The 14,279-nt window shown below is 37.8% G+C and overlaps 1 protein-coding gene across 7 annotated transcripts in view; it reads right to left on the bottom strand.

Annotated features, from left to right (window-relative positions):
• The window catches only part of LOC117214799 (repressed by EFG1 protein 1-like), a 36,240-nt gene extending 24,244 nt beyond the window's left edge, over window positions 1-11,996 (bottom strand). For 3 of the 7 annotated variants that reach the window (XM_033461143.1, XM_033461140.1, XM_033461145.1), the window contains exon 1: window positions 11,703-11,996. In XM_033461143.1, the coding sequence (XP_033317034.1) occupies window positions 11,703-11,746 (44 nt within the window). In that variant the 5' untranslated portion in view covers window positions 11,747-11,996. Of the gene's footprint in view, window positions 1-2,305; window positions 2,441-3,709; window positions 3,852-10,080; window positions 11,208-11,702 lie in introns of those variants that run through there. The other 4 variants (XM_033461141.1, XM_033461144.1, XM_033461148.1 and 1 more) reach the window with 3 other exon arrangements.
• Window positions 11,997-14,279: the final 2,283 nt, after the last annotated feature.

Consider the following 14,279-nt stretch of genomic DNA (forward strand, 5'->3'; position numbering starts at 1 on the left):
GCTGAGGGTTGATAACGTTGCATAACTGCGTTCGGGAGAACGCGACACGGAATAACGTTAGTCGTTCAAGGCCGAGTACGCTCACTGTAGACAGAGCAGTGCAATCTGCATTACAATGTCATTCATTGTCGGTCAGGGCACGAACGAAAACGTACGATAACCGGTCGCCACTCTTACATGTCAGCTGTTGTCTTTGTGAAAAAGTTAAGAAACACTGCACCGAAGAAAAAAAACGAAATCACGTGTTTTACCGGTACAATTCGATCGACCCAGAAAAGCATAACACCATTTTGGCACGAAACGGTATACTATCCGAAACATGGAAAGTAAAATAATTTTTTTCAGAATAATTTCGCGATAGAATTACACTTTATAATGATTTGTTGGTTCTTAGATTTTATGAATGATTTCTATTAATTATTTATGAAACGTTTCACTTATTCAGAATAATTTGACAACAGAATTATGTTTCCTGATGACTTCCAAGCTTCCTCGATTTTATAATTGGATTTATAACTGGTTAACAAATTCTTTTTACGTCTGACAATTTTGTCTGCATTATGTTTCTTCGTAAATGTCGGATACCTATAAAGAAATAAGAAAATCATGCCACAGAAAGTAATTTAAAACGTCCATTGCTGCTGCTAGGTCATGGCCTATATTCCCGAGAGGAACATAGATAATATTTCCACTACTTTTTTATCGCGAGACGTAATCAAGTGGTTAAGCAGAAATGTTAATAAAACGGCAGTCGAGCAGATGGTGACCTCATATAGCGTCAGGTTTCTAAAATCTTGAAAGAAGTAAGATATTCCTCGTTTGTTAAAATGGTGATTATTTGTCCCTCGATAAACATTAAAATTTTCTTGTATAGAACGTATTTTTAGAATAATACAAATTTCACGATAAAAAGCAAGTTTCATATGAAAAAAAGATTTAATTATATATATGTATCTTCTTTTATAAATTTCTCCTTTGCATTAACATTTTCTTCTTCTCTTTATATGTACAACGTATATTGGATAACGATGTTACTGTTTTCCATACCAATTACAAAATATGCAAACAATCGCCTTTTCGACGATGAAGATAAACCACGCTCGATACAACTCGATGAAATTATTTATGACAACTCGACACAATCGTGAAATGGGTTCGCGTGAATTGCACGCGCGTCTCTCGAGAATGATGCTATCAAGATCACCGGCTTGACTTCCGGTGTCCGGATCATTACGTGCATAGGTACTGTAATTCGATCCACGAGGTCGTACCCATACTGGAATATCATTGACGATAATAAAGAAGAAAAAAAAAAAGATAAATCGACGAAACATCGAAGAAATATTGCAAGTTACACGCGAATGTCAGACGTTCTTACGTAACCATTCGCTACGTTACGTTATCCGACTTTTGGTCCGTAATTAAGGTGACATAAATTAAGAAGAAGATTGATCTATGTGATTCCGTATGAAATAAGAACCGAAGAAATTTGATCGGTGTGCATGAAACTCTTATTTTTTATCTCTGTTTATCTTGAATTATGCCGAGTAATTTGGTAGAATGTCGGTAATTTAATACTGTAAATAAATTATACTTGTAGATTAATATTTTCGTACAATATTACCGTGCGAAATACGAAGAAAGGGAAAATGATAAACTATGAATTTTCATTACGAGTAGATTGGAATCTTCTTCATTTCTTAATTAGGTTAACGTCTGTTTTCTGGGTTGTGCACTTTGCGTAGCTCCACTTCTGCACCACTTCTTTTACATTTGTCTTTCTGTTTTTTACGCGATAAACTCGTTACTCGTGTGAAAACTTTTTCGAACAACATTTTTTACTACGATGTGCTTGTATGCATGTAAATGTTGAAATTTACATTCGGTCACAAAAGTTAATCCCATTCATCTGATCTTTGGCCTTGATACCTATTGCATAATACCAATCGAACAACATTTCTTCCATACATTCTATTTATATCCTCGGTTGTCCGCAGAAAAGTTTCGTAACACGAAAAGTTTCCTGCTAACAGAAGCAAGAGGAGTTTCATTGCTGACCACCGCTTCTACGTTATGAAATTTCTATAATGTCACCATTTACTGAGAATCCTTCAAAGATCCTCCGTTTCGTTCATAAAATTGTGTATTCTCCGTGTGACCTCGAAACCTCTTCTTTCCACGGTTCTTCATTGAAATTTCTCCTTTATTCGCGAGCCACCGTGCAAATGGGCTACTGACGCAACCAGGAACGCGCCACCGGCACCGCGTAATGACCGATAATTAGTCAGTCGATTGCATAACTCGCCATTGTCAGATAATGCAGACGAGCTGTTGGAGGAAGATTACGTTCCGTGAATTCGCCACGCGGAAGACAAACCGGACATTTCGGAACCCGTCTTTGTCTTTGTCGACAAAGCACGAATGTGAATCGAAAGGCAGAAGCAACTTCTTCACCTGCGTAACAACGATTTCCATTCACATATTTCAAATATTTCTAGGAACGTTGTTTTGTAATATCAATTGCTATTCGTTCCTGATCCATGCCGCAACTGTCTATACGTTTTTTGTTTACTTGTAAATAACTTGTGTAAATCTACTACACGACCTATGCAAATTTTTAAAGAAAGAAAAATACTGAATTATTTACGATTACGTGTTGAATTTCGCGCTTGTCTTTGCTATTTCTCTACCGATACGTACTTGCTTAAATGTACACGATTCTGTGACAAATATAGTTGTCAATTTCTCTGCGTAATTCGGACACATAAAAGTGTATGGAGAATTTTGTTGGCCGATTGAAAGTGTGCTGGTTAGGTATTAACTCAACTAAAATGGTTGAATCGTATTTCCTTTGGAACGATGTTCAGTGAAAATAGATAATCACCTACGAAGTAACGACACGAATAAAAGATAAGATTAAAGTTCGAAATACAAATTCCAGGAATCGAAGTTACACGATTGATGAAGCAAGTTTTTTCCCCAGTTAAGCGAGAAATCATGTTTATTTACGAGTTAGGAACCGATCGAACTTCCCTGGCTGGATTGCGTGCGAACGACATAAAAGTTTCGTGGCCTTGTATTCGCGCACGTGATAACACCCGTACAAAATAAATACGTGCTCGATCGATTACATCCAATTTCGCATACCTGTTTTATCGGCAGTTTGTATAAGAAGTAAAACGGTGTACGCGCAACGCGTTAGTTTTTCATGTGCCTTGAAACGAATATAAAGAACTATGGACAACTCTTTAAATTCTTTTCAGAATAAAATTCTTCTTTGAGAAACGCTTGTAAGACATCCTTTGAGATTATGTTATTTGCCTGATATAAAATCAGAGATTGCACATAAAAATCTAAAAATGATTTATCTCTTTTTTTTAGTAAAATATCGTTTGTTTTTTTTCTTTTTTTTTTCTTGGAAAAATATCATCGTCGGTAACGCAATTAGTAATAAATATCTATTTCCTGTAAGAAAAATTGAATGTAAATAACCAGGAATATAAAAAATCTTGAGAGCGAAGATGCAAATATTTTCTAAACAGCTTCTTCGGAATTCTTTGTCAAGTAGAATATAAATAAATAAACTCGATGAAAACTGTTTTGGATGCTCGAAACTCGTAAACCAGACACATCGAACATACAGATAGGACAGATATAGACACGCTCGGCAATTGTTTACATAATAAGCTGATATTGAAGTATGACGTACCTTTTAAGCGGAGGATATCGCGCGTGCTGCGCGATTCACACGGCGAAGCAGAAACGCGTGACGAAACCGTCGCACTTTACGCTTTGAGACGGCGTTTTTGGGTCAAGTGAAACAGTTAAATGGTCGGTGGCTCGTTTTTGACCTGAACAATCGCAGGAGTCTCTGTTTAAAAAAACCAGGCTAACGAAACAGAACATCACGACTTTCTATCTTACTTCGGGAAACGAATCTTCAAGTTCATAGTAAATGCTTCGAATTCACGCACATCAAATAAAATGAAAAGGAAACGCATTGTACGAATATCATCTTTCCACAACTTCCTTCGAGTTGTTCTGCAACACATTAGAAGCGTCATGATAATGGACGTTTGTTCTAACGATAATTAACCTTGTCACTGTTGGAGACTATCGCCGATTATACTTACGCAAGCTCACTCAACATACTAACACAAGTTCTTGAACAAACTCGACTGATTTACAATTCTCGATTGACCATTTATCGGTAACGTTATCTAAAATATGCTCTTAGTCGTCGCGAAACCACGGCTATGTCAATTTTATAGACGATAACGATCGAAATTGGTTCGCCGCGATTATCTTCTATGAAAATGCGAATTGTGTTTATAAACGTATCGCGTGTATATATAAGTATTTCAAGAACTCGAGTAGCGAACGTGAGCTCTCCAGAGAGATTTCTATGCAACTTAATTAATTCTTGGCTAAAGCGAAGATGATTAGCGCTGTATCGTTGAGTTTGGTTAATCGTACAATCGATTTATTATATGGCTGCAGTTTATTCCTAAAGCGATAATAATTTTTGCTGTAATTGACGGGACAAACGATTACGTGGTGATTTGTGGTAATTCAGTGACGTAAGGATCAACTAGACGCTCTTTCCTCGTAAATAATTTCAGAGATATCGACAAAAATAGATGCGGTAAAAACTCTTAATTGCTTTACTACTTATATCGCCACTTCCTTGTTATATAATAAATTTATGATGTTACGTACACGCAGTAATTTAGAACAAATATAAAAATGTTCAACAAATTACGTAATTGTTTCGAAATGAAAATAAGTACAAGCGTTGCATTGAATGTGAAATTAATCGAGAATCTGAAATACATCAATTTCTATTTCAGTAACTTGTATTTATTTGTATTATATCTTGTGCTTTCATTTCTTTCTAAATTATTCGTTTAAACGTTAAATCGCATTAATAATTCCGTCCAATTTACGGAAAATCCTTTTATACAAATATTTTTTCCACACAGAAATGTTAAGAAATTTATATTATCGTATATCTTCGTCGATACTTAAAAGACATTAAAAGTCTTGGTTCCCGCCTCTTTTGGCGTGTAGACCTCATATAACCGATCGATGACCGAAGTTCTTAAGATTATTGAAATTCGAGAACAGTTAGATTGGCAGTGCTTTCCACGTGTTATTAACCCGGATACCTTTATTCTACATTAACGGAGCTGCACCCTCCTCGAAAATAGGCTCATCGATCAATTGACCGACTGCTACGATATTTCTATATATAAACTCGCTTCTCGTTGAAGGAGAGCTGATAGCGATATCTATCCGCTAGCCACGTCTCTGCAGTTGAACTTATCGAAGGTTCGACGGTTTCCTTTCCCAAACACGTGTTTCGACCCCATCGTGATATCGTCCAAGTAGAAAGGGTGTGGTTCCTGTTTCTAACCGTTTAACCGATAGCACTAGTAGACAGGGTTTATCAGTCTATTTTAGACACACAATTTCGATCTTTTGCTGGAGAAATGAAGCAAAACATAAGAAATCGAGATAACGACCGCTGAAGAAATAACACAGTTCTATGAAATTTCTCGATATTTGAACATTTCTACGAATTCAAAGATACATGTATGTATAGTTAGGTGATTTTAAATAAAGAATTTATCACTTTTATGAAATATACATCGTAACTAAATAAAACTCTGTAATTCGTCTTATCAAATGTGACTCATGTAATTCGTGTAAGAGATGATAAAGCTGATTGCGCTTGTTACTGGTTATTTATAAGATATACAACACAATGACACGTTCTTCTTTGAACATCTACCATGAACTTTTCCGTATATATTATGTGTACTATTTTCAAATATTCTGAAATATATCAACAACATTGTAGTAAAACATGACTATTACGATTATATTGGTGAACATTGGTTTCTAACAAATGCGAAATTGTATGCAGAAATTACAGGACATTTACCATAAATATCTAATACATTTCGTAGAGATCACAAAAGCATTTGATGCGGTATATACGATATTGTCTTAAATATACAAATAGTGCTAATTAAATGATCTAGGTAATTATATCCAGAAATATTAACGTAATAAATGTTCGTGTCATACTACAGTGATATTTTATATAACACGCGTAACATACATACTTTCGTGTGTTACTGTAAACATTCCTCCGAAATGTCAACAATTAATTTGACCATCGAACAAAGAACTAAAACTTTGTCTGTTTTAGCGCCTTAGGTTTTTATGGTTGGTTGTTATAAGATGACACATTGAAACTAAACTTGTTTTGGTGTTGCGAACGTCGGTAGGACGAAAACACGAACGACTAACTTGTTTTGGCAGAAGCAATACATTTATTGCTTCAATTATGGAAGAATCGATATATCGTGAGATGGACAGAATATGTATTCAACGATTTCGAGCGAAAATCCTGTCAAACGACATGCTATTTGCATATTAATATCGAAAATGTGATCGTAAAGCTAAATGGAAAATTAATTGTCACGGCTTACTCCTAGAACAAATGTCAACGAGTACCTAGATAATAAAAAAGATCATAACCTTGGTAATGATATATTTGAAAAGTCGTGAGAAAATAAAAATAATAATGTGCTTCATAAATTGCAGCTCGTTTCCTCGTCGTGAAATGTCAGTTAATTAGAATAAACGATTTAAAAAGATCGATACCACGAGTTAGTAACGATGAATAAGTAATAGAAAGGGAACCACGAGATGCATGAAATGCAACTTGCCATTCCCATGCCGCACCTTTCTCCTCGGGAGATTGCCTTTGAATATGAGATGCGGCAACAGCAATAAATGCATATACGAACGACTATGAATATATTTATTGTTTGCGTGCCAAGTAGAAACGTTTTCTTCTTAAGGATACACCGGTAATGTTTTGGAAGTTTCGTTTCGACCTGTGTATGATGATGGGTTTACGTTTACTGCGTGGGAAAACAGTATTACTTGCGAATACCGTACGTGGAATTTGCAAGAAGATTGGTTATTTAGCTTCTCATAGGCAACGCGGGTCGTTCATGTCCCGAACGAAATTCTACTCGTCAATTTTTCACAAGCGAATTTTTACTATTTCTAAAAAGCCATTCAAACGTTTGATTCAAAGGCGCATGGTATAACGTAATAAAGACTTTGATAAGTACAGACAATTTTTAGGTTTTTTCAAGACACCGGACAGTAAAAAAAAAAAGAAGGAAATAAATGTGAACATACACAATTCAGTTTGTGCACGGAAAGTGCAAAAATATGAGTGTCCATGGAGGATTAAGCGTACTCAATTTTATCAAAAATGTGAATCTGTACGACGCAAACTTTATAAAGTGACCAAAAGGAGTGCAAAACTTCTTTTCCAAAAAAACACTGCAGCAAAATGACCATTGTAGTTCTAAGAAACGAAAACCATTCGATATAATCAATTTATAGAATTACTACTTGCCTGCAATGGCAAGTGAAAGACAATTAAACATTTCCAATAACAATGAATCAAACACTATGTTAAAAATATACAAAATCCTATGACCTTCCAAAGAAGGAGGAGCTTGCGTCCTAGAAACAGCGATTTACTAGCAACCCATAAAATTCAACGAAGATAGTACATAAAGGGGGTGAAATAGAAGAAGGAAACAAGTTGTTTACGGTCACAATGTAGCCGGCGACGTAAGCTTAGCAGCGAAGGTCTCGGAAAGTAGGTGATTCGACGTAAGAACTCACGCTCGATACAAAAGGAACAAACACACGCAACCAGTGAGCCAAGAAGATAGTGGGGCTGGAACGAAATTCCAACTACGTTTTCAGTTCCTGTTTGATGCTATAAATCTTTCGATTTCGTCGCGTAACGCTCTAATAACAAGAAACAACTTCATTTTTTCTTTTTTTTTTTCTTTCGTTTCCTCTTCCCTCTCTCTTCCATATTGTGTATCATAGTGTCGAGTCACTGTAGGAACACCAGAGCCGGAAATACGGCGAGAAGTTAAGTGGAAATCCGAGAAAAAAGAAAAGAAGGAAACCTGCTGAGAGTACCTATAACTAATCGTCAAAACGTGACGCTGGTGAAAGTAGCGGATACGATGAGAAAAAAGGAATAAAAATTGTGAAATAAGCTAAACGCTTTGTACGAGAACGTAAAAATGTTAGGTCGTTCTTCATAGTTTGGAAATAATACGAAGCGTGTCTTTTTGTAAAAGTAGTAGTTTCGAACGTAAAGAATTATTGCAGCGTTAGTTCTATTTAATATCTATGAATGTATGTTAATGGGATAGCATAAAATTTCTAAAGACTTACTCACTCTATTTAACTTATTAACAGTGTAATAAAATGACGGAGAATTCGAAATGAACAATTTAGATTTAGGTTTAGATTTCTGCATTTTTAGTATTGAATGTAAGATGATACTTTCAACTTTTTACTTGTATAAGTATGTACATCTGTTAAATTACACACTGAACGTTTGTACCGTGTGGAGGCTGCGACAGTGAAAGGGTTACAATATTTCCGTTGCGAAGATCACCACACAAAAGGTTTATTGTTCCGCTCAATACGTTTCTCCGAATAAGATCTCCGCGTAGAAATGAGTTGTCGAGCATAGTTTTGCACATTCTTGGTCAGAAATATCCTTTAGTCGGGGAATAATCTCGCCGTGGCGAATATCTCGCCACGTAGTGTATGAAAGGCCCTTTCAGACTGAAACATAATTATCCGTCAGTCAGTTCGCAACATTTCCCCCTGGTTGCATCGACCGACCGGTCGATTCTCCGGCAAATTAAAAAGTTTCACGCAGCGTCGTTTGCGTGGGTGCTGTGCTTTCGCGATAGTTTACGACCACGAAGGAAATCAAGGACACGAATTCAAATTTATTTCAACATGCTTCCTCCCTTCAAATAAACTGAAATAGTAAATAGAAACGATAAGGAAATTATTTCAGGGGAGATTAGCGAAATTGAAGACTTAATACGAAAATAAAACAAACGATCGATCTTCCTGGCGTTAATAGTCTTAAGTTACAAGTCCTGCACCTCCTTTCTATTTGGTAAACATGGAACTATGATTATTAGGTACGAGACTCGATGATATATTTTTAATCGACACGTTATTATGCCCCGCGGATTAATATCAGGATACTGAGAAAATTGCTTCCTCTGCAATAAAGTATCTATAACGTAGTTGCGTTAAGTATCGCTTGTAGCTTCCATTCTTCGCTGTTTGAATAGCGCTTTTAATTTTAAAGAAGAATCGTATAATGGGCACCGAGAGAAGAATAAAGCCAGTCGTATACAGAAGGATACGGATACAATAGATTCGAAACAACTTTGGTTTCTTGAAAGAGAAAGAGAACAGGTACACAGTTAAAGCGTTTGATTGTGCTGTTTCAAAATGACGAAGAATTTCAGGCTTGTTCGATAAAACATCAGTTTTGTTTAACGGAAAAATTTTGTATTTTGGAAAAAATATATGCTTCCTCGATAATGTATCCGAATATGTACTTAATATTTGCACATCCCTATTATTCTGCCGAGTTCTAACTTTACCCCTGAGTTTAATGGACGCCATTTCATAAAGTATCTAACACGGAAGCACTGTGATCTGTTTGCAGAGCAACGTGGCGTATCGCGACAGTGATTTTACCGGTCGTTCCTCATCCCTTACGAGTTTAAACGGCGAGGAGGCGCGACCGAACACAGGAGAGAAAGCGAGAAAGCGAGAAAGCGAGAAAGCGAGAGAAGACATGCGTGTAACGTCACTGGTTTACGCGCATTCACGCGACCAAAAAACGTGCGGCAGGTTTCGAAAATGGAACGATCGTTTCCCTATAAACGACACATCGTAAATTCCAGCGGCGTGGTCGAACGTTAAGCTGATTGCGGGCTCGTGAACCTTAAGTCGGCGTTTCAACTTTAGACCGCTTTAAAATCCCAGCCACGGAAAGATGCGGCCGGAAGTGAAATAGAGAAAAACGTCGAGCGAAAGTCGTAGACGTCGGGACGTATGGCAAAAGGGAGGCTATTTTCTCCGTTCCGTCTCTCCCTCGCCTCTTCTTTATTCCCCTTTTTCCCTGCCTAACGATCCTCTTACCTCATGCTGTAGGACCTTCCCGGTTTGGAGGTCATTGCACCGCGCCGGGTGGTTGCAACGGGGGTGGCTGCCACGGCGGATCGATTTTCCACAACGATGTCGAGGTAGGTACCGAGAAAAATCCCCTTCACTGTGTCCCCCTTCGATGTGACGATCGACGACCAGCCCCACGGACTGGTCCCCCACCGTGGCACACTACGCTTCTTGGCACGTGACTACGACGTAAAAACTCGAAACGCTACGTCGCGAAGCGGAACATCCTCGAGAGGAGACTGAAATCGATTGGCAAACCCTGTGGCGCCAACCCACCTACTGCAAGACTGTCGGTCCTTCGAGAATCGCGACGTCGATCGTTCAACGGGGTGGAAATGATCCGATGGGAGGGTAGAGATGGAAAGCAGCCACGTTGATGGAGCCTCACGTTGCTGACAATTGATTGCTCCACTGTTACGTGCGCGAGTATCTCTTGGAATTTTTGCACTGACAGAATTTCACTTCGAACTTCACATAGACTCTTTGCGATTGTCTGGGCTTTAAATCGTATACGAATAATCATTTAAGGGAATCACAGCGATTATACCTATTTTAATAGCGATTCGCTAATAAAATGGTACCTCAATCTCAAACTATACAAAGCGAAGTTACGAATCACTAAACGATATCTGCCGATATCGTACACTTTTCCTTCGAGCTTCGCTCGATCCACGTGCAACACGACCGCCGAACGTCGTAGTATCTGATTCACGCGATTGTTACAAACTGACTGACTGGGAACCGCTTCCCTAACTACGTAACTCGTTAACTCCAGATGTCGATAGTGATTGATGAGCGTTGGCGCGAAGGTCGGAGATCCCTGGTGGCACGATTTTTGCGACGGCGTTCGCGATCGGCCGCTGACTGGGCGCTGTCACAGGCAGCCACGCGAGTAAACAGATTCTACGAAAGTCCAATGTCATGGCCCGACCACGCGGCCGTGTTCCACGATCGTTTACGTTCGCACGAACGGTTATAGTCCATTGATGACACGGGCACGCACGTTTTCGGCCACGGAATCGTCGTTGCACTTCCGCGCCGGTCCTACTCGTCTTACCGCTCCATCGTGCCCGGGATCGCGTGGTCGTGGATAGCTATTGGAACGATATCAGACTGTAGCCACTCGATTCATCTCGAATTGTTATTGGCTCGTATTCGATTTCGATATTTCTCGTTCATTCTCTTTGCTCCGATTATATTTGTCATATCCACGTATACAAAAATTGTATTGTGATACTGAATTGATGGACTGTTTAAAGACGATTTAAGATACCCAGATAAGATAACTCATTTTTATTTTACCTATTCAATTAAACAATATCTTTGACGAAATTACGAGACGATAACACAGACAATCGGTGATCCATGCGACGCGAATCATGCCAGACCTGGGTCATTTACCAACCCCAAAAGAACCCTCGCTTCAACATCCACTCCACACATAATCCGCCCCTTTCCAAAATGAAAGAAAAAAAAACATTTTCAATAATCATTGTCCAGAACACGAGCCAAAAACAACACTCTGTTCGTCTCACGAAGAAGCCAGCTGTTAGCTGTTCCCCGGCACACCCCGTCAGAATACTGATTACCTCGTCATGTTCACGGGAATCCTAGCCAAACGTTTCTGCGTCATGATGCCGTACGCACGGCATCCTGAAGCGGATTGAAGCGTATTCGAGCGTGGCCACCCTCAACGTTGATCTCGTGGGGTGAAACGAGGGAAGAACGCGTCGAAGGGCGATTCCAGGAAAATTGTTGGTACGGGATTGTGAATGTCGACGTGGCTCGAGGGAACGAGGCGACGCGACGGTGTCTGCGGCAGCTGCAACCACCGGAGACTGTCGGCCACGTTTTCTTCTATCGACCGTATCGCACTGCGGCGACGAATGGCACTGGCGGCTTTACCTCGTGGCGCGCAGGTTTCATACGGATGCTCGAACGCGCGCGCGCCCGCGCGCGATTGCAAGCCCCAGGAACCCTTTGTGTCTACATATGTATACACAGGTGGCGGCCGTGGAAACGGAGACCGTTTCATACCATTCGAATATGCTTTTTCGCGCGATAATCTCTTTTTCTCTCTTTCTTTTTATTTAATTATATATTCATGTGTGGATGTTGGATTACATCGATGTTACTGTTTGTGTCTGAGATTAACGCGTAACATTTTAACATTTACTTTTAAATGAAATTGACAAGTTGTATCATCGTTTGAAATCTGTTTTAATTCTGTAAGAGTAGTGTTTTAGATATATATTATTTTCATAAGTATTTAAATAACGTAACGTGTATTTTAAAATTGTTGAACATAAAATGTTAAAGCTCGAACACGAAATGTTTTAACGTATATATCCAGCGAAATAACGTTTGAAGTGCTATTGTGATTTATGGAGCATTATCTCAAGGTTGACTGCTACGTTATCTGATTCCGCTTATCACAAATATGTAAAAATTATGTTAAACTTCTTATTTTGTTAGATTCTATACTGAAAATAGAATTTTTAGAGTATTATGAAACTTGTTTCAGCTGTGCCTAAAAACATTTAAAAAATGTTTAAATAGAAAATAAGGAATGTAAGTTTAAAAAATTGTTAATTTATTAAATTTAACAATTTTATTAAAATCTCACAATTCAAATTAATTAGAGAAGGTAACTAACTCTACGTATGTTCTTAGCTAGAATTTTTATTTAGTCCAGACCTGTATCCCTTTGTCGTTTGTAAACCTTAATTACTTGCTTCCGTTTGAATTAACGAACCCTTAATTAATATCTCCGTCATACATTTTGTATAGAGTTTAATGAAGGTATAACATCATTTCGAAAGGAGGAAGAGACCGCGAATACGACGTGATTAGCCTTTGATATTTTCTTATCCTGTATACGAAGCAAAATGCACACGATGGAAACTATACGGTTTATGCTTGCGCGATCGTTATGGGAGCAATTAGCAAGCTTGCAAAATATTCGCAAGCTGGCAGTCCGCCATGTTATCTACGTGATAAACTAACAGACAATTTCAAGGTTTACGAGCTCGTATAATATGCAATTCGTTGAGACACAATAGTATAAATGTCAGAAGGATACAATGATATCGATACCGTAACAAATTATACGGAATGAAACATAACACTGCTCGATATTTATCAAAATATAATACACTGAAATTTTTCTTAGGTAGCTTCGAATGTTGTCAAGAAAGATAAGATATAAGTATAATGATTAAATTTAAAACCATTTAAAAGTTAGTAAAATAATGAACTAATTATATTGTAAAATTATTAATACTTTAAAAGAAAAGGAAGTAAAAATATTTTTGAAAATATCTCTAACTCCATTTGTTTTGAAAATATTTCTTTTCAAACTGTTTTTTATATTTTATACGTATTTACTTAATTTCAGACGAAATAATTTTTTCTAATTTGATCTTATTTATATGTATATGCAAAAATCGCGAAAAATTTAAAGAATCCACTCGACCGAATTAAAGATCGACCGTGATCGATCGATCAAACGGTCAATTAATCGAAAGCAATAATAATCCCTGTCGGATTTATGCTTCCGTTCTATTACAAGTTCTAACGAGCGGTTCTTTCATGAACATATAACACGAGATTAAGAACGCAGTCGACACCTATGATTTCCGAGGTTATTGCTATTAGGTGACGATAGCAGCAACATTAAACGAATACCACATTTATAACGATGCTGAAGCACGAGCGCAGGAGAATCTGGCCGGCAGCCACGTTCACGATGTTCGATGAAAAGACAAGAACGATGATCGATTCGACTCCCGTACACTTTCCAATGTAAATTCTCGTTCATAAGTAAAAAGTAAAGTAAATCTGACAAGCTATTAGGAAATTATTAAACTGCATTTGGAATCTTAAATTGTAAATTCATGTATTCGACGTGCAAATAAAAATTTCACCAATTATCAAAGATACATCTGTATAATGAGATTAAGTATTTTCTTTGTTCTAACTACGAGTCAAGACGTTTATTTTTTTTTTTTTTTTATTTAGTTGTTTACATTCACAATTTGTCCGATTTGGTCATTTGGTAGGATTGAGTCAAGACGTAGATGGGTTTTCATTTCACCGTATCGCGAGGTTTGCTTCTCGCAACTTAAAGCGCATTATTATCCAAAAGTCATCTTTGTTACGAACCC

Source organism: Bombus bifarius, unplaced genomic scaffold (assembly GCF_011952205.1).
Source record: "Bombus bifarius isolate JDL3187 unplaced genomic scaffold, Bbif_JDL3187 scf7180000009243, whole genome shotgun sequence".
Classification (NCBI taxonomy): Eukaryota; Metazoa; Arthropoda; class Insecta; order Hymenoptera; family Apidae; genus Bombus; species Bombus bifarius.